Source organism: Toxorhynchites rutilus, chromosome 2 (genome assembly GCF_029784135.1).
Source record: "Toxorhynchites rutilus septentrionalis strain SRP chromosome 2, ASM2978413v1, whole genome shotgun sequence".
Lineage (NCBI taxonomy): Eukaryota > Metazoa > Arthropoda > Insecta > Diptera > Culicidae > Toxorhynchites > Toxorhynchites rutilus.
The window spans coordinates 186,818,622-186,846,476 of NC_073745.1; the positions used below are offsets into that span (position 1 = coordinate 186,818,622).

Genomic DNA, 27,855 nt, shown 5'->3' on the forward strand with positions numbered 1-27,855 from the left:
ATCGTGGAATGTTAACTGAATTTTTCATTTCGAAAATTGATGACATTTTCTTTCAACAAGATAGCACAACATGCCATACAGCCACAATTACGAAGAATTTATTGCGCTGTTCGGTGATTTGATAATAACGTACAGGTGAACCTGCTTTTGTGCGAGGGATAGATACCGCACAAAAAAAACCTACAAAACTTTACCGGTAGCTTTAAAAAATATTGTTTGCTACACAATTTGAAAAAAAAAACAAAAATAAACATAAACATAAACATAGAAGAAGTATAGAAGTAGAAGGATCTGAGCCTAGAGGCACGGACGTGAACTTGACGTAGGACTTTGAGGAGATTTTGTAACTGTTCAGTATTCCGTAAATTTAACTCATTCAATACTCCAAACGGTGCTCCCGTGGCCGAGTGGTTAGCGTCAAACCTAACATGCCGGGGGTTCGGGTTCGATTCCCGTTCTGGTCGGGGAAATTTTATTTCAAAGAAATTTCCTCTGGTTTGCACTGTGGTCACGCGTATTCTAGAGCTTGCCACTCAGAATGCATTCAAGGCGTGTTATTTGGCATAGAAATCTCAACTAAGTACTAATGAAAATGACGCAAGTAATACTACGTTGAGACGGCGGAGTTCCTCTAGGAACGTTAGTGCCATATAAGAAGAAGAAGAATACTCCAAACGGTGGCTCTAGAACAACCATACTCAACCAGCGACCAGCGGGCTGCATGTGGTTGACGGTCGGTTGACCCATCTGTAACTTCATTTTAAATTATTTTGTATGTGTAATAATAGCGAAAATCTAATAAATATCAATACCTACTTTTTAATGTATGACTACGTATTGAAAATGTGAATAGAGAAAATATTGCAATTTAAGCTCCGTCTATTTTCAATTTATGGAAAGTGGTGTGTTTCTTTTTTTTTCACCATATAATTTCTACATCTGTACTGGGGTGAACGTTTCAAATTTCTAAAACTAGGGCGTAACGTTTAGGGCGCAAGGATGGATTTGATCGTTAATAGCTCTTTGTCGGCTGAACGAAATGTGTGTAAAAAAATCGCTTCCGAATGCATTCTCAGAATATGTGCGAAGTAAGTATAGTGCAGAGTTTGCAATGACGGGCAGAATGAAGCAGAGGAGAATATATAAGACATAGCGCGTCGGTTTTCATAGCGTTATCTGCAGATTGGTTATATATGATTGAATCACACTTACGATCTATTGATTTTATGTGTTATTAAATACATAACGATAATGGGAGAACAAATATGTAATCACCTAGGGCTGCACTGTGTTTACCACGAAAAGAATCTTCGCGATACAAGTTTAATTAGTGTAACAATGATGATGTTTTGAATTTCTCAGACTCTCAGGCCTTCTCTATTTTTAAAAATGCCAAATTTGGAAAGCTTAACTGAGCACTCGGCACTCGGTCGCAAGCAAAGTGACTAATGAATCTTGAATGATTTATTGGTCACTTTCCGATCGATCAGTAATTTTTTCGTGAATTCAAATACTGTTTTCGGGTTAAAAGCGCCGTCAAAATGCAGCGCATTTCAAGGCGGATGTGGGGAAAGTATTTTTTAGTGTTGTGAGCTGCGTTCACCGGAGGAAAACTAAAGGTGAAAATTGTTCCCAGCGGTTGCGATAGATTGAATATTGTTATATTATTTTAGGATGAATCGATATCATTGAAATAACTTTTTAGAAGAATATTTTAATTGTGTGGAAAGAGTTGTAGTTTTTATAGAATCAGCTGAAGATGGATGAGTCATGATTCACTCTTTCTCTCGCGAGAACATTACGACGAGCACGAGAATAATAATCAAGCATCGCCAGCGATATTTTTTAAGTGTTATAGCTTTAACAATTATCGTGATGATCTTTTTCCAGTTGACGTAGACACGCTCACAGGCTAATATATGTTTTGTTACCGATTAATTACGCAACAGGGAGGGCAGTTCAATTTTTGTTTAATTAAATGTAGTAATTGTTGAGAAATAGTCTTTAAGTAAATTTGTTTTGTTTCTTGTTGGCTGGTTCCTGAATTATATTGTCGTTAAATGTAAATTTTTTGTATGAATTCTGTATTGTACTAACTAACATTAGCTTTAAGTGTATAAATGTACTAACCTCAATAGTATAATTTGTACCAATCGTCTGCCCCCTTGAACAAAATCGGCGGGCAAAAGAAAATTCATTGATGGTGTTCCGGAAGTGGGAGAGATAGTGAGAGAGGAAGATAGAGGAATATTTGGGAGAGGAAGGATTGAGAGAGGAGAGTAGACGGAAAAAGGAAGAAGGATTAAGGTTTCGTGGAGGGAAATGAAAAAGGCCTCGGGCACTTTAGCTGGAGTTTGGAAGCGACCAACACCTATCTAGGAAATATCAAAGTTCAAAAACCGTTAAAAGTTTTGATTGAGAGTGAGTCGAACACTATCGGGCGTGTGATAAAAAAAATAGGGACGTTCCGGTTCACGCCACGCTGTTTCCAAGCGTGCCCCCGGATTACGAACCTCCAGCCACCCGTGTGCAACATAAGTGCTGCAGTGATACCGAATTCTGTCACGGATCCGAAAGCCAGCAAGCGAGCTAACCAGTGGAAGCGCATTTGAATCCACGAAGAAGGTACGTGCTACAGTCTCTCCTCTCTCTCTCCGTTACACCAACCACGTGTCATCGAAGGGCCCCAACGGTCGACGAACGGCGCCGGAACGAAGAAATCGTGTCAAATAAATTGTAAATTGTAAAACTATTATTAGTTTTTCCTACGTAGCTTTACATTTCGAACCAGCCCTATTGGACTTCTCTCTTGGTTGCGACAGTGTCGTCCGCGGTACAGGGAGTGACCCGTAGTTCGGAAGCCGACCCTGAGATAAATTAGATAGAGGTGAGCTAAGCTGGGCGGTTATGGAGTAATCCATAACTTTCAATTGGCGATCCTCGAAAAACACAGAAAATATTCTAACTTCTGTTAGAATATTTTCACCGGACCTACGGGAGACTCGAGACTTAAATTGTCATTCGTCTCGACATACATAAGTACGATAACTATTCTTGAAGTTTAACTTTGATCAACGGATCCTGTTAGAATCTTTGCTTCGAAAAACCGATCGCGTGAGAATTGTCTGTTGAAAACGCCGTGAAAATAAATTACTAGCGATTGCTATACGTAACCTACTGTTAACGATTACTTTGTGCTTGAGATTGGATTGTCAGTGTTTCTCACCACTACATTTGTGAAATACACCAGCGATTAATTGCAGTTAGAACGCAATAGTAGAAAATACGATGGAGTCAGAAAACAGATTTACTATAGATAATGTGCAGGATTTCTATTTGCAAATGAGAGTAGACTTTTTGGATGGTGATGAGTTGGATCATGAACTTGGTATGCGTAATATTATTCTTTCAGGAGATACGTCGATGACTAGACGAAGACGAATAATTCGAGATGCTTTCAGACAGGAAAGAGAGCAGGGAATAGTGACGAAAATGTTAATAAACGATGCGGTAAAAGAATTGGATATTTGTCAGCTGAAGATTTCGGATTTCGCTTTGTCGGGTAATCAGATTAGATTAGTGCACCCGTGGCCGAGTGGTTAGCGTCATAACTAACATGCCGGGTGTTCGGGTTCGATTCCCGTTCTGGTCGGGGGAATTTTTCGTCAAAGAAATTTCCTCCGACTTGCACTGTGATCACGCGTATTCTAGAGCTTGCCACTCAGAATGCATTCAAGGCGTGTTATTTGGCATAGAAATCTTAACTAAGTACTAATAAAAATGACGCAAGTAATACTACGTTGAGACGGCGAAGTTCCTCTAGGAACGTTAGTGCCATTGAAGAAGAAGAAGGGTAATCAGATAGCCCCGAAAGTTTTATCGGTATTGTTACATTTGGCGAACAGATTGAGGGTGTTAAGTGATAATGCGAGTGACGTTGTGAAACAAAACGCTGAACGATTGTTGTTGAAAGTGATTGGGTATCTAAATAGATATTTCGGAAGTGATGACACTAATACAACTGTTATTGAAGTATCGCAAGAAAGAAATTCCGAAGAAGGTGTCCGTGGAAATGTTGAATCAAATGATGATAAGAATGTTGAAGTGATGGGTGTGTGTAGTGTACCGGATCCGACAGATGGAAATAGGGAACCGCTAAAGGAACTCCAGTGTAATACAGCAGAATTAGATATGATTGATTGCCTACGACGACTAGGTGTGTTAGACAAGTCGCCTGAGCAAACCGATATGAACAATATTCGAGACGCTTTATTGGCATTAGAGAGCGAACTCAACCAATCTAGAAAATATAGCAACAATTCTTGCTTATGAACGGTTCAAAGTAGTGTGGTAACATCGTCACACTGTCTTTCGAATACGGTTTACACTAACACCAATCCATCCACTTCAATTAGCATGTACACCGGGACAACTCCTAAAGTTTCGTTTTCTTCCATAGTTAACACGATTACCGTGTCTCAATATTCTCGACCGATAGTGTCTACTTCCATTCATCCGACAACTTCCGGACATTTAGATGGTTTTCATTTGAATTTTCCTTCAAGAAACATACCCACCCCTACTATTCACCACGTTCATCAAACCAACGAATTACCCTACTCCAGAATGAACATCCACAGTTCATTCGTGAACAAATGTTATGAACCATCTCAATGCGAACAAACGAGAGGGAATGAAAATGATCCTTATTCTGCGCGTAGCTCAATTCAATCCTATGTACCAAATAATGCGTTACCTGTGAACAGTTTCATTTGGCAACCTACTAACCTTCAGGCCAACCCTTCAAGATTTTCGGTGAATTCCTCAACAGATAATGCGCGTGCTACCACGCTTCATCGAACGTTACCAGTTTCTCAAGTTTCAAGAGAAATATTCAGGAACGGATCAGGGGTTGAAGCTCAATGAATTTTTATCCCTTGTACAACAGCTAGCTCTCTCCGAACGGGTTTCCGATGAGGAACTTTTTGATTCAGCGTTTCATCTGTTCACCGGACCAGCAGCTAGTTGGTATTTATCTATGCGATCCGGTGGTAGATTGCTCAACTGGAATCATTTGATGTACGAGTTACGGAAGTCCTTTGTACATCCAGAACTTGACACGTTGGTACGTTCTCGAATATATCAGAGACGCCAGCAAAGAAGTGAGTCTTTCCAAGAATATTATTTCGATATGGAAAAAATGTTTCGATCCATGATAGTCTCAATGGATGAGCGTGAAAAACTTGATATATTAAAAAGGAATTTACGTATAGACTACAAAAAGGCTCTGTTATGGCAGCCGATTTATGATATCCCTCAGCTTATTGAAGCAGGTCATATTATTGATGCGTCAAATTTTTCATTGTATCACAAGATGTTGCTACAGAAAAAAACAGTGAGTTAAATAACCCAAAAGAACCCACCCACAACAAAAATGAACTCGATTAATCGAAGTGCTTATCAGCCCAAAACTGACAGTTGGAAATCTACTAAGTCTGAAAGGACTTCTAAATCACCACAAACTTTTGTATCAAATCACGAAACAATGAAGAAACCAGTTACAAATCAAAAGAAAAACTCTGAAAACCCAAGAGAAGGTCCAGCCAAACCGTCGCGTACGCTGGAATATTTGGTCGCAGGATACAACCCACCTTCAGTAAATGTATGTCTGAATTGCCGTCAATCATCCCACCACATTGAAGAATGTCGTTCAATCGTAGGATTGATCTGCTGCGTCTGCGGATTCAAAGGTTTCGATTCGCAGCACTGTCCGTACTGTCGAAAAAACGGTCTCCAGGCGACCGAAAAGCGCCGGCCGTCGACGGATTCTGCGTAAATTCAAATTTGTTAGTTCCAATTTCCGAATTTTGTGAACCAGTTTCTCTAAATCTATATTCCAACAGTGTACCTCAAATTTTACAAATCATGTTGCCCAATTCGGAGGATAATCGACCTTTTGCTCAGGTCAGAATCCATGGTATACGTGTAAAGGGGTTACTTGATTCCGGTAGTAACCGCACCTTAATTAGTGATTTGTTGTTTTCGCGTTTACCTCGAGCTAAGTTAAGGAACCCAGCCCAACCGATAAAGTTACGAACAGCGAATGGTAATTTTCTCGACATATTAGGAGAAATACATTTACCCTTCCAATTTAATGGAAAAATTAAAGTTGTTCCTACCATTGTAGTGAAAAATTTATCATTAGATTGTTTGTTGGGGATGAATTTTTGGTCGCGTTTCAAAATTTTCCCCCAAATTCAAAATGTTGTCGCGGTTCACGATTATGAGGATCACTTAAGGACACCTGAGACTGTGTCCATACTTTCTTCTGAAGAATCGCGCAGGCTCGCTGAAGTGAAAAACTCTTTCAAAATGGCCACACCAGATTCTTTACCCATTACCCCTCTATTGAAACACTCGATAGAGATCCAAGAGCAATGGAAAAACAGTCCTCCGGCACGACAGTATCCGTATACGATGTCTCCAAAGATTAGAGAAAAAGTTACAGAAGAATTGAATCGTATGCTTAAGTTAGGAATATTAGAGAGATGCCACTCTGAATGGTCATTAAATGTAGTACCCGTAATCAAACCTTCTGGAAAGATTTTTTTTGTGTCTTGACGCGAGAAAAATCAACGAACGCAATGTCAAGGACGCCTACCCTCTGCCCCATCATGGTCGTATTTTAGGTCAGTTGCCAAAAGCCAACTACCTGAGTACGATCGATTTGTCAGAAGCTTTCCTTCAGATCGCTTTGGAAAAAAACTCACGACGATACACAGCATTTAGCATTCAGGGCAGAGGGATGTTCCAATTCACGCGTTTACCGTTCGGCTTGGTCAACAGTCCCGCCACTTTGTCGAGACTGATGGACCAGGTCTTGGGACACGGTGAATTGGAACCGAACGTGTTCGTTTACCTAGACGACATCGTTGTGGTAAACGAAACGTTCGAGGAACACTTGCGGTTGCTTTGTGAGATTGCGAAGCGTCTAGAGAAAGCGAATTTATCTATAAATTTGGAAAAATCACGATTTGGAGTCAAAGAGTTGCCATTTCTAGGATACCTTCTATCCACGGATGGAATAAAAGTGAACCCGGACAAAGTTCGACCGATTGTCGAATATGAACGTCCGACTACAGTGACGAAACTACGTAGGTTCCTAGGAATGGCAAACTATTATCGCCGTTTCATTAGCAATTTTAGTGGTGTCACTGCACCACTTACAGATTTGCTTAAAACCAAAAGCAAAATTTTGGCATGGAACGATGATGCGGAAGAAGCCTTCTGCCAAATCAAAGAGAAACTTATTTCCCCACCATTATTGGTTAGTCCAGATTTTAGCCAGGAATTTGTTATACAAACTGATGCTTCGGATATTGCTGTAGCCGGGGTATTGACACAAACATTAGATGAACAAGAGCGGGTAATTGCATACTTCTCACACAAACTTACCACACCCCAAAAGAACTACCACGCGTGTGAAAAGGAGGCCCTTGCGGCTCTCTTGTCTATCGAAGCGTTTCGTGGATATATCGAAGGATCTCACTTCACCCTAATCACTGATTCATCGGCCTCAGCACATATGCTCCACACCAAATGGAAAACCTCATCACGTTGTAGCAGGTGGAGTTTGACTCTACAGCAATACGACATGACCATCGTACACCGGAAGGGGAGAGAAAATGTTGTTGCGTTGCTGTAGTGTCAAACGAGCCAGACTCGACGTGGTATGAGAGCATGAAGCAGAAAGTTCTTGAGCAGCCAGATGAATACGCTGATTTCCGTGTAGAACAGGACATATTGTACAAATTTGTATCTACACCAAACCATCCATACGATTACAGATTTGAATGGAAAATTGTACTTTCTCCAGATAAAAGGAGAAATGTTTTAAATGAATGTCACGATCAGGCAATGCATTTAGGCTTCCAAAAAACATTAGCAAGAATTAAATTAAAATTCTATTGGCCAAGGATGTCACGAGACGTCAGAGAATATGTGAATGCATGCTCAACATGCAAGGAAGTAAAAGCTTCTTGTGTGCCCACGGTCCCCACTATGGGTGACCAAAGAATCACCACCCACCCCTGGCAAATTATTGCTACCGATTTTATTGGACCTTTGCCAAGAAGTAAACGGGGAAACCAATACATACTGGTAACGATTGATCTCTTTAGTAAGTGGATAATGCTGACTCCAATCAGAAACATCAGCAGTCATTCGTTGTGTCAAATTTTAAAGGAGCAATGGTTCTTCCGGTTTTCTACCCCGGAAGTGATCATAAGCGACAACGCTTCCGTATTTCTATCTCGGGAGTTCAAAGGCTTCCTCGAGCAGTTCGATGTCAGGCATTGACTGAATTCGAAATATCACTCTCAAGCTAATCCCGTAGAGAGGGTAAATCGAACAGTCAATGCTGCCATTAGAACATACGTACGATGCTTCAAGTTCCATTTCATAATAACAAAACAAAACCACTTGTCTTGAATTTGACAAATGTCTTTTTCATTGTTCGTTTCATTACGATCTGTCACATAGCAGATCACATCTCTAAACACTGTTTATTCAGTAATGCTAGACGATATCTGATGACAGACAAGGCAGAATTCACCAACTCAGCATTCGGAAACCGCGGTTCGAATAGTTTGATGTTGGAATTTTGATTTTTTTTAAATTTTTCTCAATGAATAGGGGATCCGATCAACTGACAATAATGTGGGTTCGCAGGAGACCGGAGTCATCGAGACGCTGATGGTCAGTAGTTTTCTATTAATATTTTAATTAAGTTATACTTTTATTCAAAAAAACTTTATTTATTTCTCGTCGTTCCATGCGGCCGTCCGCGTCGAGTGTCATACATGAACTCTCTTAATCCTAGTTACAAAAGTCTTAAGCTAACTTAGGAAACAGTTTGTGGAGAGTTTCATTGGGAGGAGCCAAGTCGATTTCAAAGGGGAATAGCCAATCAATCGAATGCAGTGTTCGATGTGAATGGTGTCAAGAAATAGAATTGCTTACTGCGCTCATAAGCGCGCATATCGATTTCATGAGAAATCGTAAAGTGTCACGACGACTTTGTGTACGGTCGCGTATTTAATCAGAATAGAACTGGGTTTGTTTTGGTTTCTGGTTTATTGCCTTTAGCTGCGCGCGATATGATGTAAGGGTGCATTCATATCGCCCGCGCATGTTGGCTTGTTTACATGGACGAATGTGGGAGAAAAACAATTAACGAAGTAATGCAGTTGCGCTTGAGGAATGTTTCGTGGGAATCGTAAATTGAAGTGACCACGCATGAGTCATTTATTTTGAAACAATCAACTGCTTATGAGGAGAAGGATAATTTGTATATTGGGAGTTTTAAGATGGACTTTGGAACGGGGTTTGAAATCATACTACAGTAGCAGACAGTTCTCATCAGAATTTGTGCTGGAAACTGAGCGGAGTTGAAATATTCAACTTTGATGCCTTATGGCCCCGAACCACATGATATAGTTGTTCGGAGAACTTATAAGTGGAGGTAGTAATAAATATATTATCCCTTTAGGGTTACGCGTAGTTATGAGAACAGAAACGGTTATTTTTGTCTCGAACGATTAGACTTAAGGAATGAATGGGAACTGATGAAAGAAACGAATGAATGATTTTTTTTAGACGGACGCGTCTTTTGAGTGTAGAGAGTAAATGGTAATGCTGGTAATTAGTTAGGTTTTTCTCGGTTTAGAACAGAGAGAATGAAAAGGAATTAGACAGAAGCTGGTGAGTAGTAATATGACAATTTTTCTCTGGTGTAGAGTGGTCGGGAGCAAGTATGGCGAGATATGGCAGTTAAAGGTATGGAAATGGATCGAGGTGATTAACAGATACAAGAAAAAAAACATGATCCAGAATCCGATTCAGAGTTTCACGGATGGAGTGGGTGTTGTGCGAAACTATGTTTGGACGAAAAATTACTAGCATAATTTTTCTACCCTACCGAGGGGAGAATTGTTACCGATCAATGACGCAACAGGGAGGGCAGTTCAATTTTTGTTTAATTAAATGTAGTAATTGTTGAGAAATAGTCTTTAAGTAAATTTGTTTTGTTTCTTGTTGGCTGGTTCCTGAATTATATTGTCGTTAACTGTAAATTTTTTGTATGAATTCTGTATTGTACTAACATTAGCTTTAAGTGTATAAATGTACTAACCTCAATAGTGTAATTTGTACCAATCGTCAGCCCCCTTGAACAAAATCGGCGGGCAAAAGATAATTCATTGATGGTGTTCCGGAAGTGGGAGAGATAGTGAGAGTATGCGATAGAGGAATATTTGGGAGAGGAAGGATTGAGAGAGGAGAGTAGACGGAAAAAGGAAGAAGGATTAAGGTTTCGTGGAGGGAAATGAAAAAGGCCTCGGGCACTTTAGCTGGAGTTTGGAAGCGACCAACACCTATCTAGGAAATAGCAAAGTTCAAAAACCGTTAAAAGTTTTGATTGAGAGTGAGTCGAACACTATCGGGCGTGTGATAAAAAAACAGGGACGTTCCGGTTCACGCCACGCTATTTCCAAGCGTGCCCCCGGATTACGAACCTCCAGCCACCCGTGTGCAACATAAGTGCTGCAGTGATACCGAGTTCTGTCACGGATCCGAAAGCCAGCAAGCGAGCTAACCAGTGGAAGCGCATTTTAATCCACGAAGAAGGTACGTGCTACAGTCTCTCCTCTCTCTCTCCGTTACACCAACCACGTGTCATCGAAGGGCCCCAACGGTCGACGAACGGCGCCGGAACGAAGAAATCGTGTCAAATAAATTGTAAATTGTAAAACAATTATTAGTTTTTCCTACATAGCTTTACATTTCGAACCAGCCCTATTGGACTTCTCTCTTGGTTGCGACAGTGTCGTCCGCGGTACAGGGAGTCCCCCGTAGTTCGGAAGCCGACCCTGAGATAAATTAGATAGAGGTGAGCTAAGCTGGGCGGTTATGGAGTAATCCATAACTTTCAGTTTGTTGTATTGCACTTTGATAACTTTTTTACTTCGTGGTCAAAAAAGGAGACCTATTAGCAAAGAATTCAGTAAATTGCGTGTAAGCGATTAAAGTGTCTTAAAATACTCAAAAATCGAATGGAACATATATTATCTAATTAACGCGAAATTTTTAAAATGAACGTGGTTTTTTTAAAGCGGATGTTCGGATTAACGTGGTTTTTTTACGAGGTCCTTATCCTTCGCGTGAAAAAATCTTGGTGTACATATAAATACTAAAGCTTTGAAAAAAAAAATTCTCAAGCTTTGGAGATTGGGTAAACAATCATTTCAGATAAACCGAAACCGTTCAAGAATAAAATCAATATGAATCAAAATCAAATCAAAATAATTCAAGAATAAAACGGTTTTACGATGATGAAAAACCGGCAAATGTTTTTCGAGCATTACGGACGGGTTTTGGTCGTCATGGACGGCCTACAGAGCACACAATCGCTAATGTAGTGCGTAAATTCGAACAAACTGGATCCGTTGCGGATATTGTGAAACCTGTGCATCATCGTGATGTGCGTTCGGCCGAAAATATTGCTGCTGTTGCTGCCAGTGTGGAGGATGACCCGAATGTTTCGATTCCACGGTGTGCTCAGCAATTGGACTCGTCAAACACATCATTGTGGCGAATTTTGCATTTGGACTTGCACCTACATCCATATAAAGTCCAACTGGTACAAAAATTAGAGCGTGGTGACCATGGAATGCGTCGGGCATACGTCGATTGGGTGAACGAACAACAGCAGCAAAGTGCAAAGGCACATTTCGAGCTCGGTGGCTATGTGAACACCCAAAATTTCCGTATATGGGGCTCAGAAAATTCACACGTGATTGTTGAAAGGCCATTGCATCCGCCAAAAGTTACTGTTTGGTGCGCATTATGTCTGGTGGAGTCATCGGGCCACAAATTGCCACTAATTGAAGATATGGATACGGATGACATGTGGTTTCAGCAGGACGGCGCCACGTGCCACACAACACGACCGAACATGGCCATATTGCGAACGAAATTTGAGGGACGCATAATTTCGCGTTTTGGTGATGCCAATTGGCCGTCCAGATCATGCGATTTGAACCCGCTAGACTTTTTTTTGTGGGGTTATGCGAAAGACCGTGTCCATGCCAACTCTCCGCTAACTCTTGAACAAGACAAGACAAGATTCGTGAAGCTATGACCGAGATACCGCCCCATATGTGCCGAAAAGTAATCGAAAATTACCTGTTCCGGATCAAGGTGTGCGAGGAAGCCCTAGGTGGACATTTGAATGATGTTGTATTTCACACATAATGGCATAAACCAAACTTTAATTTGAAATAAAAGTTTCATCGAAATTCAAATTCTAAGTATGTTTTATTTCAATTTACTTTCGGAATTTAAAGTTGGAAAACCCTGTATATTTACACTCCCCAAAGGATATAGTATACAGATTTTGAACCATCTGAGACCGGTTCAGAACGATTTTTGGAACGATTTCATTTTTGAAGTTTGTATAGAGGTGTGACATCAACATTTGGTGAGACAGCTGACTGCTCGATACTTTCAACGAAACTGAGTATTAGAAATCGCGAATGGTTTATTTATACCCAATAAATTATAGATAGACGTGGCAACTCTGCAATATCTCCTCTGTGTCATTATCCGTACGAACGCTGCATTTACATTTCTAGCGAGCGATTCATGTACGACTCATTCGCAGTGGTCTTTAAAACCAAGAACCGAATTATGGAAAAATTAGTGTGCTCCCAATTTTTGGTAATTTAAACCATTTGCAGATTAAGGAATCGTGAGGTATAACAGATCAAACAATTCTTAGAGCATTTCGATTGGTTCACAACAAAAATAACTATCAACTTCAAAAACTGTTCCATAAATATGATACATTTTCTGAATTGGTACCCTTACTGAAAGAAGTAGTCCTACGTCAAAAATATTTCATGATTTAGGTGAAATACAGAAGGCAAAACATCTTTCAACTATGGAGAATTTTACGATATTGCGTTGGTGTACATCGAGTCGCACCACTATGTTAAACGAGCGACAGGCTCGATGTAGTAGGATTTGGCGCAGTCTAATCACCACGAGTGCGGTTCGTCTTTGTATGTTATAGGGTTAAGGTTCATTCCATTGGTTAGAGATTCAAAGTAGCATTAGTGAAAAAACTTCCTGTTTATATAGATTGCAGAAATTTTTTTTTTAATCCGTTTATTTTTACAGGCTCAGTTACATAGGTTTAAAGGAGCCACGCTCTTCACTATATTAGGAATTATAATTGAGGAGATATAAAAAATGGAACAAACAATCCTTACCGGTTGCGAATTGCTAATATTCTCAAAAATCGAAAACAAATTTATAAATTTGATATTCGGACACAATATTGACTATTACAAAATGCCAAACAGAAGTTTGATTTAGAATGTGACAAATTTTATGATAAAATTTCATAACTCATAACCTCCTTCTCAAAGTTACTTCAGCGTCTAAACATTCCTTCGTTGTATAGAACAAAGCTAAGAATATATTGATTGGTTTTATTGTCGATTTCATTCACTCAATAAAATTCTTCATAAATATGGTTATTTAATGACCTTTTTTTGGCTCACCCGTCCCTTGTTCATTCCTGAACTATTTGGTCAACCTATCCGTAGGGCTCGTTGGAAAGCAACGATCGCTGTTTATCAATGACGCCATCCATCGCACCGTTGTCAGAAAGTCCTTGTTGGAAACGCTGGCTAATGCGATTTTCATATCTAAGCTTCTAGCATAATTTACTTGCGCAAATCAATATTTATGTTCAACTGCTATTCCGACGTCGAGACTAGTACTTTCGTGAACCGCTCATGCCTTTCTTTGTTTTTTTTTTTTAATTTTTATTCATTGGGACACTCTAATCAGATGAAATAAAATAAAGGAGTGAGAAATGCTAAAACATAGGAAAGGGTAGTAATGAGCTGCATAACATAATCATCTAACGATTGCGAGCAGAAACTAAGTTGAGAGCATGATATATGTCTCAAGCACTGCATTGTTTCTGAGATCTGCACATTCCAAAACATGCAAACATACGTCCATTCCACCCTCCGCCATCCACTAAGTACAGCATTATACATTGCTTAACCGCTGTACACTAACAAATATACAATGAGATCATTCCCACTGGCGTTCTTGAATAAATATAATTATGATTTACATTCCCGTGCAAACTTCGCCCGCATCATCTATCTGCTTCAACATTCGTAACTTTTCACCTCGCACTGAGTGGAAATATTAACAGTGAAGAAAACAACGTAAGAAGATCACGAAGTTTGAATGTGTGGCTTCGCTTTTCGGTGTTCCTCAGCGCCAGTGTGCAGGTGCCCCCATCTTGGCCATATTTGCCTTTCATCTCGCGGCACATCTGTTGCACGGGAATGCACAAGATATGAAATGCTTTCCACTCATTAAAATTTTTGAGCGGTCGGTTGCTGTTTCCCGCGGGCCAGGAGCGCTTGTTCGGACAAGCTCGGAATGCTAACCTCTACATGCTGCGAAGAACTGTTGCGGGAATTGGGAACTATCCGAATTGCGCGGTGGAAATATTATTTTGGCAATTCACCTTACGCCGAACAAAGAGCAAGTGCTTAAGGGAGTATTCTAGTCTAGAAATCTGAAAATATCAAATTTTTTTTCTTCATATTTCTGTAGTTTAGACATTCAAGAATGTACCTGTGAAAGGACTTATCGAAAAAACTATTATTTAACGAGCTAGAGCCATGTTAGTGATGCGGTATCTAACCTGGTAAGGCCATAACAAAGAACTTCAAACGCGTTTTTCTTGAAACTAGTTTTTCCAACTGGCGTACACGATATCTCAAGTTTTACTGAACCGATTCATGTCAAATTTATATGGATACAGCTCGCTACCGCATGAACCTATAAAATATGATATTTTTGAAGTATTACTATTTTAAAAAAAAATCGGGAAACGTGAGAAAAAACATTTTAAACCGCATTTTGTTTTTCAAACGGCTGCCATTTTGACAAAAAAAAAGATGTTTTTGATTTGTCCGAGGTTCATGCGATAGCGGCATCTTTACTGATTCAGAATCTGTTCGATTTTTTAGTTACAGATAACCAGAAGGGCTGGAATCGTGTACGCCATGGCACAACTTTTTTGTTGAACCCTCTAACTTCATCAGCTCTTAACTATTCTAGTTATGAATATTTTCTCTCCGTTCAATTTTGATTCTATTGTTAATAGATAGATGAACACATAATGATATAATGGATACTAAAAATATTCTTTGTTTTATTTTTACGGAGCTCGAAAAAACGTCCGAAATGCATGTCTCTACACTAGAATACCCCCTTAATTTCTGAAAAGCACGAATAATTTCATCTGTTGTAGAACGAAGCCGGATGCGGAAAACTTACTTCCATTGTGGGGTCCCAAACAGATTAATTAACAGATGAAAGATGAAATATTTTTAGATATTTTATTGTAAATTACGTTGCGAAGTGTAAATCCGGAGGTTCTTCGAATTATACCACTTTGGCTACGGATTAGGGAACGGGAAGTCATTCTTTCAACATTGATTGTTACTTTGACTTCCGCCTTTACCATTCAGAACAATTTTCCTCATCCAAAAGGTAGAGGCCAAGACTTTCATTTCCAATTATCCTCCGTTCCGGGTGATAGCTGTTTTATGGACTCGAAACTGTGGAAGAAACGACGGTGAGAGAAATAAAATTATGTGAATCCGATTCGGCTCAGTCATTTCCTGTGGGTGGTGAAATACCTGCGCTGGCTGTGCTTCATTTATGCTTTACAATACGAACAAAGGTGAGCTTTACTTTCCATTTGGGACTAAGAATTTAGCGGTTCGTTTTAAAACTGTAATTGATTCTACCGCCCTGGCTAGGGGATCAAGAGCATTGATTTCCGCGAATCAGTCCATTGTGAATCAATATGAAGTTAAGAGCCTTAGTTTGCTTCAACGAGTATGAGTGAAGCGGTTTGAAATTAATCTTGTCATCAATTTTCCATTGAGTGAGAAATTTGGGGAATTTATTAATTTATTATCAATCAACTGAATAAAACTTTATCTCGCAGTGAATCTCATGTAGTGGTGCTTTTCATAAAGATTTCAATTGATGATGGAACTACCTATATCTTCATTTGCAGCTTATCAATTCGACAAAACGAGAGTACCGCATAGTCTTATTTCGAGTATAAACAAACAATAACGATAAATTTAATCCGTTTCAAACAGAGCATTTCTTCAGGGCAGATATTCAACAATTGTTGATTGCGGCCTGCAATAAATTTGTTGAACGATCATTCTGTGCCATATTAACTCGACTAGATCGATTGTAAACATCGTGAATAGATTGCGTACGATAAAATAAAAGAAGAAAACATAATTTTATCGTCTAAACAACTATTTTAAAAAAGAAACATGAACTTATTTTCATCAACCCACTACCTCTTTCCTTCGATGGATTGATTTTCCGATATTCATAAGTAACACAACTTCAACTTTCGAAGCACATATATGTATATTGATGATTGTATAGTAAAGGATGATATTTATTGCCATAGAAAATATAACAATGTTTGCAGATTACACACCGATGTTTATACCTTCTACATTTTCCTGCATGCGGTTCGTCCGTAAATTCTCACGTTCCAATATATTTACCGAACCATGTGGGGGCAATAGTCGCATTAGAATTGAAATAGTCACACGAGGCATCGCGTTTTTATCCATGGCTCGTGTGGCTATTTTGCCGTTCGTTTTGCTGCTGCAATAGTCAAAATGACAAACAGTAAATCCAAAGCTTTTTGATTACATAAATAAAAGGACTGAAAACTGTATATGTGCTGTTACTTTTGCAGTTCTTTTTTGTTACCCCAGTTATTAGCTTACACTTATGCAACAGACAACATCAGTTCTCAACAGTTCTCGTTCAAGATTCTTCAATCACTTGCAACTGACACATTTCTCCGTTACATGGAATAAATGTTTTATATAAAAATATAATAAAATAAAGCCAGCTCATATCGGACGATTCCTTTCTCGAGTTTTGCGCTTACGAACACATTTGGCGATCCATCTTTATTATACAGCGTGGCGCATAAGTCACGTAACGCTCTCTGAAGGAAAAAAAATAACGATCGCGCTGCAACTATCGAGCGTGTTGGTTCCTAAGCGGAACTCTTTGTATCGTGTTTTATTCGAGAATAAAGATTTTATATTGTGAGACATTTTTTTGTGCAAATCGGTTGCGTGTCTTACGCGACACCCTGTATAGACATCAAACATCAAATGGAACTAACAACGCTGATCATGATGTAATTGTAGAACATATACAGTGACTCAAATCCGTAATCGTACTCCACCATGCAGATCTTTTTTCCCTTCTTTTGAAAGTCGAAAACAAGCTTTCGGAACATTCTATTTAGATAAAATTATAGTGTCATATGAGAGTTAAAAGGTTTGCTATCTGTTTTCACAATAATGGTTTTCATTTCTCTAAAAATGGCGAATGTATGTGCTAATGTAGAAAATTGACTCAAACTCATAATCGTACGCTGGTTGAAATCTCTACTCGATTTCGAAGGCGTTGGCCAATTTCCTAATTCCATCATTATTATGGTATCCCTTGTTCATTGCAACTATCTTTAGCTGTCTTTAGTTATTTTTTAACTCCAATTTGATTATTCCAAACAGCATGAAACACATCAATGTCTTACTGGTAAGATGTTATTTCCATAGATGGGTCCTAATTTGATATTTTTGACTCCGATGGTCATCGTTTCGTATGGAGGAAGCTAACGATGAATTAACCGTAAACAAAATCTAAAAGCAATGTTTAAACATGGTGGTGGTGGAAGGATGATATGAAGGTGCATGTATGAGGAATTTGGTTTTCATCGACGGTGTATTGGTTCAGAATGTTTACTCGATCATCCTGAAGGAAAATATGGAGCAAAGTGTCAACAAAATGGGATAAAATTGAGGATTCAAGTTTTGCCAAGACAAAGACCCAGAGCTCAAGACATATAAGTTCGCACATGGTTACATTACAATCAGTCAAAAGTTATTGATATTGCTCCATAATCTTCCGACATCAATCCCAGTAAAAAAAAACTAAGGAAGTTATCTGCGTAGGAAATTTAGAAACCATTAAATTTCAAAAATAACGATTTTAAAAACTACCTTATGAAAAAAAAAGATAAATATACGTTCTGAATACACAAAAAACTCGTAGATAAGGCTAAAGACAGCTAAATATAGTTGCAATGAACAAGGGATACCATAATAATGATGGAATTAGGAAATTGGCCAACGCCTTCGAAATCGAGTAGAGATTTCAACCAGCGTACGATTATGAGTTCAAGTCAATTTTCTACATTAGCACATACATTCGCCATTTTTAGAGAAATAAAAATCATTATTTTGAAAACAGATAGCAAACCTTTTGACTCTCATATGACACTATAATTTTATCTAAATAAAATGTTCCGAAAGCTTGTTTTCGACTTTTAAAAAAAGGGAAAAGAGATCTGCATGGTGAGGTACGATTACGGATTTGAGTCACTGTATATGAGAATTCAATTTTCCAAATTTTCCCATTTTCCTTCTGTTGATGATTCAGCCACACATTTAGTAACCTTGCCGTTATCACTGACGAGAAGCTAGATAAGGAAACTGACACATACACCAGTAAAAAAAGATAAGGTCAGGGATTGTTAAGCACTTGACACAATTTGAAGTAAGCTACATTTTTGTCAAAACTACACTGTATTAGTCGTAGGTATGAATTCATTGTTATTATTGTGCAGTTATTGTTCAACTATGTGTCCATAGCAATCCAAGGAGCTAATTCACGAATAAAACAATAGACGTGACAGAGCCTTATTCGATGTAACTTATACGAAAGTTTCCGATATTTTATGAATTTCTATATTCGCTTGAATTTGAATCATCATTAGGGCCTTAGAAAGAAGCCGACAATATTTGTTCGAGGAAGAAGAAAGATCGAAAGAAATCATAGAAACATTAATTGTACTGTAAAATCCACACATTTCAATTTTAGTTTCATTTGATCTATTATTTTTTCGACTTATGCAGGGGGGGAAGATTATCGAACCATCATAGCAACATTTCCCATATAACCTCCAAATGCCGAATTTGGTTCCGTTTTCTTGAGTTTTGCAAACCCTCCTCCCTCTTTGAGAGGAGGTAGGAGTGTCGAATCTCCATAGAAACATTCATTGCCCCCTAAAACCTCCTCATGCCAAATTTGGTTTGATTTGCTTGATTAGTTCTCGAGCTATGCAGAAATTTGTGTTTCATTTGTATGGCTGCCACCCCTTAGAAAGGGGGGGGTCTCGAACTATAATCTTAATATAACCATAATAACCATAATCACCATATAACCATATTAACCTTCACCGAACCCAAAAACCCCTACATACAATTTTTCCCGTCGATCGGTTCAGTAATTTCCGCGTCCATAAGAATCAGAAAGACAGACAGAAAGTTTATGCCCATGCCTTAAATTGCTTCTCACCAGAGATTAATAAGTGGTTCTTCGAACATTTATCCGCTTTGTTGAAAAAGATGATGTATCAACTATTAAAGTTGCTATTAATTCTAATATTTGTCTATATATATATATATATATATATATATATATATATATATATATATATATATATATATATATATATATATATATATATATATATATATATATATATATATATAATCGATTTTTTCAACCTTCCTGACCGGGGTCCTCCCTTAAACCATTTACGGTTTAGGGAATCGTTTTGTATAACAACATATCAAACAATTCTTAGACAATTTCGAACAGGAGGAGGTAGAGTAACATAACGGTAATATATTAGGTTGGGGAAAAAGTTATACATTATTATTTTGTTTCAATGCAATACACTAAATTATGATCTCTGTTGTCAACAAATAGACCTTTGAAGCTAGTGATTGGTCAGAATTGGCCAACAGAAGAAGTGTTATGTTCCATCAGGACAACGCAAGGCCACACAATTCTGAGAGCTTGATTGGGATGTTTTAATGCATCCACCATATAGTTCGGACCTGGCACCAAACGATTATCACCTTTTTGTCGCATTGGAAAATTTTCAGAATGATAAGAAATTGGGACCAAGTTCTTTAGCTCCCTTCTCTGACCCTTGGTGAGGTTTTGACGTAGAATTACGTCTTTCATTACGGGTGCCAAATCAGAAAACAGGTTACGTTTTTATGAAAGCAAGTTAACGTTAATAACCATTTTTGCCGTGAATGGATTTAGACAATTCACATACCAAACGAGTCGGAAATTCCCTAAGATTTGTTTTTTATGCTATATAATATAACCCCCTGATATGTGAACGATTTAAATTGATGAAAACTAGAAGCATTTCCATTTTCGCATAAATTTTCTCTGCTCATTTGTGAGCTTCCCTACCCATGCCATCAATAATGAGCAACTTATCGGCGATCAACGAAGGGGAACGATTTGAAATGATTGAAGTCACCGTGAATAAAGAAAAGAAGCAGAAGAAGAACGAAGGGGAATATTTGCCTTGAGCATAAATATTGGATCTTGCTGAGGCAAACTTTCAATATCGTTCTAGATACGAAGCTAGGAACATCGCTTTTTCTTCCTTGTTTTGCGTCATCGCATGTCTTCGTTTCGGATTGAGCTGTGGACGCGACCAAATACCTTACTCGCTGATGTCTCTGGCATTGCAATCATCACATCAAGCTGACGTCATTCCATTAAGGTACTGAACTACACAATTGCGTGGGGAATCATCGCACTAGGCTATAATCGGCTTACCAAGAAAATAATTGTTCAGGAATTTTGTGTCATTTGGTTTCGCATAACAGTAGCAAAACAATCTCCACCAGGGATGACAGCTAAGTCAATCGAGACCGGAAATGTTAATAGAAAGGGCTTCTGTTGAGAAGAGCGCAAAGCGGAGATACGTGTGTAGGGGAAAGTCGGGAAAAACGGACACCCCTGTATAATTGATAAATTACATTTTTTTTATGCCATACAAATAAAACACAAATTTTTGCATTACTCGAGAATTAATCAAGCAAATTATACCAAATTAGGCATATGGAAACTTTAGGGTGCAATAAATGTTTCTATGGTGGTTAGATACCCCTCCCCCTCTCTTAGAGGGGGCTGCCATACAAATGAAGCACAAATTTCCGCATTACTCGAGAATTTATCAAGCATATTAAACCAAATTAAGCATATGGAGGCTTAAGAGTGCAATAAATAATTCTAGAGTGGTTAGAAACTCCACCCCCCTCTCTAAGGGGGGGCTGCCAGACAAATGAAACACAAATTTCTACATTACTCGAGAATTAATCAAGCAAATAAAACCAAATTTGGCATGTAACGTAACGGAGAAACATGTTATTTGCAGATGGTTGAAAAATCTTGAACGAGAATTGTGTCTGAAAATAATCTGATATTCTAATGTCGAGTTTTGGTAGAAGTACTAGGAATTTTATAGTAAAAGGTAATTTTGAAGGGCAGATTAGAAGATCAATGAATCAATCAATAATTCTGCGATTGGACCTGTTCAGTCCACCGCTACGACCGACAGGATGGCGAAGGGAGTAATGCAACGAGAGGACAACGAACGCAAGAATACGAAAGGAAGGATACAAATACTGTACGCTCCGAAGCTGGCGTTGTCCGCGTCCCACGATGGGTCCCAACTGGTAGGTGATACGGCCGACGAAACAAAATGATGTAGACGGTGGAAAACGAAATAATTGTTTCGGAAGCGCAAATAAAAAAAAACGTCTGCACTGATGTAATTTCAACTTGCTTCTATTCGGTAGGAAAAACCGACACGAACGTCAGTAGAAAAAACCTACTTCTTTTCTTACATGTGTTGTGTGTTTTCTGTGTCACGTGTATGAGTGTGTGTATTCGTGTAGTTTGTAGGAGTGTGTGTATATTCGTGTAGTTTGGTTTGACATTCAAGTTGGGTGTGTTGCCAGTGTTGCTGTTAAATGTAATGTTAGCGTGTGTGAATAGGGTTGTGTATGTATTATTTTTACATTTCATTTTAAGTTACATTTCATTTTATGTTGTTTTGGTGTTGTAATCATTGTTGTCATCATCGTATTAATAATATTTTTCTTCATCATCGTCTGTTCGTTGCACGGAAGTTTGCTGTCGAACGGTGTGATCGAACATGCCGCCCCCCTTGAAATGTAAATTTCAAGAAGCAACATTCCGACTGGCTCGCGTTGTCTCCGGTCCATCGAAGCTTTCTCGTAATCCAATCGCTGCATTTTCGATCCCTCCGTTGCGGCTGCCGGATTACTGCCGTTTACTCGTCTGCTTGGTACGAACAATCGTCTGGAACAGGCTTGGCTGGAGATGCTGCGATAGTGGGAGCAAGGTTCGGAGAGCACTGACGAGCTGGAGGCTTGCACTCGGATTCTGTGGGGGTGCTAGGATCAACGCACTGTGGGAGCGGGCACATTTTGCGGATCGAGCGGCGGTAGATTTTGTTGTCCCCCATCAGAACGTCGGCAACTCGGACACGCTTGTCATCACCAGCTATCGTTTTGACGACTCGAGCGATCGGCCACTGCGTAGGCGGGTGGTTGTCTTCCTGCACCAGTACCATGTCTCCTACGGAAAGATTCGGAGAGGGTCCCGGCCATCTCTGAACCCTTTGCAGTGCAGGAAGGTACTCGAGATACCACCGGGACCAGAAAGATTGTAAGTTACGCTGCATGTTCTGCCAGCGGGACAGGCGATTGGAAGGTAGTTTGGTAAGGTCTGGTTCGGGTACGGCTTGTAAAGGACTGCCGATTAGGAAGTGGCCAGGAGTGAGTGGCTCAAGGTCAGAGGGATCATTGGAAATTGGGGTAAGAGGGCGTGAATTGAGGCAAGCCTCGATTTGAATAATGATGGTTGTCATCTCTTCTTGTGTGAGAAGGATGTCGATCGTCACACGGTTGAGGTGGTTTTTCGCTGACTTCACACAGGCTTCCCAAAGCCCACCGAACGAGGGCGAACGTGGTGGAATAAAGTGGAATGTGATTCCTTGACGGGTTGCGTATCCTGCGACTTCCATCTGGTGCTGCTGAGAGCGAAATAGCACTCGGAGTTCCTGCAACGCTCGGTTGGCGCCGACAAAGTTAGTGGCGTTGTCGCAGTAAATGTTGAGCGGGTAGCCACGTCTGGAGCAGAACCGGATCAGCGCTGCGATGAAGGCGTCTGTAGTTAAGCTCATGACCAATTCCAAGTGGACAGCCTTGGTTACCATGCAGATGAACACGCAGATGTACGCCTTGACCGGATCATGTTTGCGAGGAGGTTTGATGTAGACAGGTCCCATGAAGTCTACTCCGATGTTGGCAAACGGGCGTGATGGAGTCACACGAACTGCCGGCAGGTCTGCCATAGCCTGTTGAGCGAATGTGGGTCTATTTCGGAAGCAGACTATGCACTGATGCACCGTGGAACGTGCCTTATTACGGCCGTCGATTGGCCAAAAGCGACGACGAACTGCTGCTAACAAATATGAAGGTCCAGCGTGGAGAGTGGCTTCGTGGGCATCAAGGAAAACGAGATCGGTGAAACGGTGATTTTTTGGGAGAAGAATTGGATGCTTGCGGTCAAATGGAATCGGGGCGTTTTTTAATCGTCCACCAACTCGGATGATTTTTTCGCCTTCGAACATGACTGGACGAAGATAGCGAAGAGGAGATTTGTTGCTGATCGGGGTCTTGTTCTGCAATCGTCTATATTCATCCGGGAACTGCTCTTGTTGCATAAGAACAATGAGTGCTAATTCAACATGTCGAATTTCCGCGGGAGTTATAGCACTGTACGGTGGGAAAGTACCCGCCTTCTTGGCTCTGCAGATGGTGGCGTATCGACGACAATATACTAATACGCGAAGAACTTTGTGGAGTGAATCGTAGCTCTCGAAACAATCAGAGAGCCAATTGTCCCTCTCGATGCTACTCATGGCCGAAAGTAGTGGGGCCTTCCTGCGTTCCAGGTCCGATTCGGGAGGAGACTGCTTTCGCCATGAATGCGCTGTTTTTGGCCACTCTGTGAACGGTTGAGAAAGCCACTGTGGGCCGTGCCACCACAGATAATTGTCGAGGATTGCAACTGGAGTTAGACCACGCGAAATGTAGTCAGCGGGATTATCTTCGGTGCGAACGTGGAGCCAAGTAGCAGATTCCGTGAGCTGTTGAATCTCTGCCACCCGGTTGGCAACGAATATATTCCAGGATGATGGAGAGCCATCGATCCAATGCAGCGTGATAGTCGAATCAGACCACAAAAAACACGGACACTTGATCTCTACTGCGTTTAGAACTTTCTGCTGCAAATTTGCCAATAGCACAGCTGCACATAGTTCCAGACGTGCAAGGGATGGCCTGCGTCTTTCCGAAGGCGCAACTCGAGACTTGGCAGCCATCAGCTGTACTGTGATACTACCGGACGACGAAACGGTACGAAAATACACACATGCACCGTAAGCATGCAGTGAAGCGTCTGCGAAACCAATTAGATGAATGGCGATCGGTTTGTCCTTTAAAACGAAGCGTGGAATTGAAAGTTGCTGCAGACTGGAGAGCTGTCCAGCAATCTCTGTCCAACGCTGGTGGTACTCCTGTGGAAGAGGATCATCCCAGCCGAAGTTGCTTTGCCAAAGTACCGATATCAGGATCTTGGCGGAGACGATGACGGGGCCAAGTAGGCCAAGAGGGTCGAAGAGACTGCACGTGTGTGACAGTATGCTGCGCTTGGTCGAGACGGGATCATTAGGCCACTCCGGAATCTTGAAAAGAAGTTCGTCGGATTTGGGTTTCCATAACAAGCCGAGTGCCTTGATTGGGGCTGACGGGTCGAGCTCAAGCACCGGAGATTGCTCGCGAAATTCAATTGGAAATTGTTCGATGACTACTGACTCATTGGATGACCATTTGCGAAGTGGAAAACCAGCAGAACTCAGCATCTCTGAAGTTTCCTTCGATGCGACTATAGCTTCATCCAGTGAATCGAACCCGTACATTAAATCGTCTACGTAAAATCCCTTCCTAACCACAGGAGCGGCTGCCGGGTAATTTGCTGCTTCGTCGTCTGCTAGTTGCTTTAAGCAACGTGTGGCCAAGAACGGTGCGGTCGTAGTTCCGTAAGTAACGGTAGTGAGTTGATATGTGCGGATTGGCTGCGATGGAGATTCGCGCCAGAGAATCTGCTGTAATGACTGGTCGTCTTCCGTCACCCAAATTTGACGGTACATCTTTGTGATGTCCGCTGTTATAACTACAGCTTTGGTTCGAAAGCGGAGAATGGTTGAAATCATGTCGTCTTGTATGGTCGGGCCTTTCAACAGCAGGTCGTTGAGGCTAAAACCCGAAGTGGTTTTGCACGAGCCGTCGAAAACCACTCGCAGGTTTGTGGTGGTGCTGTCCGGCTTGAGAACGGCATGATGTGGCAAATAGAAGTGACGTCCTGGATTATCCTCGACAGAACTAACCAACTTCATGTGACCTAGAGCGAGGTACTCGTCCATGAAGGCCTTGTATTGGTGGAAGAGTTCTGGATTATGCTGGAACCGTTTTTCCAGGCAGAGGAAGCGACGAGTGGCAATCGAAAGCGAGTTCCCAAGTTGACCGACGAGTTCAGCATTTTTGGGAAGCGAAACGACGTAGCGTCCGGTTGAATTACGACGAACATTGGCTACGAAATTCTCCTCGCACAGTTTTTCTTCGGTTGACCAGATCGATGGTGAATGACAGGTTTCCAGTTCCCAAAATCGGCTCACTCGTTGGTCCAGTTCGTTTAGCGTTGTCACGTGACAGCTTGATACAGTTCCTGTGGCGGAATCTCTTTCAGAATGCCGGCCCGAGACCAGCCATTCGAATACCGAGTTCTGTAGAATCGGCTTTTCCTCTGCAATCTTGAAATGTCCTCTGCGAAGAAGCTCGAAGAACACCTGCGCCCCGATGACGATGTCGATTGGACCCCTGGTGGCGAACGATGGATCGGCTAAACGAATATTATCCGGAATGACCCAGTCAGAAGTGTCGACGGTCCAAGTTGGCAGGTCATTGGTCACCTTCTCCATCACTACGAATTCGAGTGGAACACGGAAGTTGTTGAACCTCGAGGCAACGGTGGCAACTGTTGAGAAATTAGCTACTGTGTTCACTTCACCGCCTACTCCAGCGATTTCCAGGGTTTGTGGCGACTTGCGCGATGCGATCAAACGACGAAATCTCTCAGTCATGAGATTGGGTTGCGAAGCATTATCGAGAAGAACACGAGCAAGGAAAGAATTTCCCTTGGGACCAAACACCTTAACGACGGCGGTTGCGAGAAAAACTTGAGCGGGAGGAGAGTGGTCAGGACGAGATATAACCGAGTGTGCATTGGCTGAGACGATAGAGTGGATTGAATCGAGAAGAGGACTACGACCGTAGGCGGGCTGATCGATTTTAACGACGACGTTTGAGGTAGTGAACGGTTGCTTGTGGGAAACGTGTGGCGTTTCAACGGTGGGATTGTGCAACAGTGTGTGGTGATTGGCTCCACATTCACGACAGGATCCGTACTTGCAGTTGGCGGACGAGTGCTGCCCAAACAGGCAGTTGGCGCAGATTCCGATGTTCGACACAAGCGAAGTGCGTTGGTCAAGTGACATGTGCTTGAATTGTTCACAATAGTACAACCGATGAGCCTTTCCGCAAACAGGACACTGCGTCCGGGAACTCGACGTTGTTGCAGCAGCATTCTGTGGAACTGATTTTGTTTCCTGTGTAGGCCGATCTACATACAGTGCATCTAGCTCCATGATGTAATTTCTCAAGAATTCAACTAACTCATCGTATGTAGGCATCCTCTTCTTTTCCGAAATACGTTGCCATTCTCGGTATGTGGCCTGATCAAGTCGCGATGTGATCATATACACTAGCAATGAACTCCATCCGTCAACTTTCTCTCCAAGTTTCTCGAGAATTCCCAAATTGTTTTCGAAATCTCCTAGCAGTCTAGTTAGCAGTCGTGGACACTCCTTCTTCACCTTCTCGACCAGGAACAGCGACTCGATGTGGTTTCGAATCAACACGTTCTTGTTCTGGTACCGATCCGTGAGTACTTTCAATGCCACTGAGTAGTTATCGCTTGTTACAGAAATCTTTTCGATTAAATTAAACGCCTCTCCACGCAAAGTCGACTTTAAATAATAAAATTTCTGGACGTCCGACAGATCGTGATTGTTATGGACCAACGATTCGAACGTGTCGTAAAAGGAAAACCATTTCAAAATATTTCCGCTGAATTCCGGAAGCTTAATGTCCGGCAGCTTCAAAATTCGCGATTCCGATGACCTATTTTCATGAACGAATTCCTTCGGCTTCAGCTGATTCTCAAGAAATCCTTTCAGCGTGAAATAATCTTCCTCAAAATCTCCCATTTCCTGAACGAAATCCATGGGATCATCTTCCTTTCCTTCCGATAAGAGTTCCAGAATACAAAGACTATCGCGAAATCGATCAAAAGTCGTATTAAGCGCATCTAAACGACCAGAAATTTGAGCACGCTGCGAATCAGCTTCGTATTCACCCACAAATTTCTTCGTTCTAGCGATAAACTCGTGGGATTGACGGTAAATCGCAAAATGCTTTTTAAATTCCGCTGCTTTCGTCATCGTTATGTAAAGCGTTCGAAAACTCCTACGCAATCTACTTCGTTATTTAAGCACGTGAAAAAGAATGGCTGAAACTTGTCACTGGTTAGTAATGGCGAATTTAT

The 27,855-nt window shown here is 40.8% G+C and overlaps 2 protein-coding genes across 3 annotated transcripts in view; one reads left to right on the plus strand and one right to left on the minus strand.

Moving 5' to 3' along the window:
* The window catches only part of LOC129768696 (G-protein coupled receptor dmsr-1), a 454,099-nt gene that overhangs the window by 265,417 nt on the left and 160,827 nt on the right, over nucleotides 1-27,855 (plus strand). The gene's annotated exons all lie outside the window — the stretch shown is intronic.
* On the minus strand, nucleotides 22,397-27,751 carry LOC129766519 (uncharacterized). Its single transcript, XM_055767087.1, has one exon. It carries the CDS (start codon nucleotides 27,749-27,751, stop codon nucleotides 22,397-22,399), a length of 5,355 nt encoding a protein of 1,784 aa, XP_055623062.1.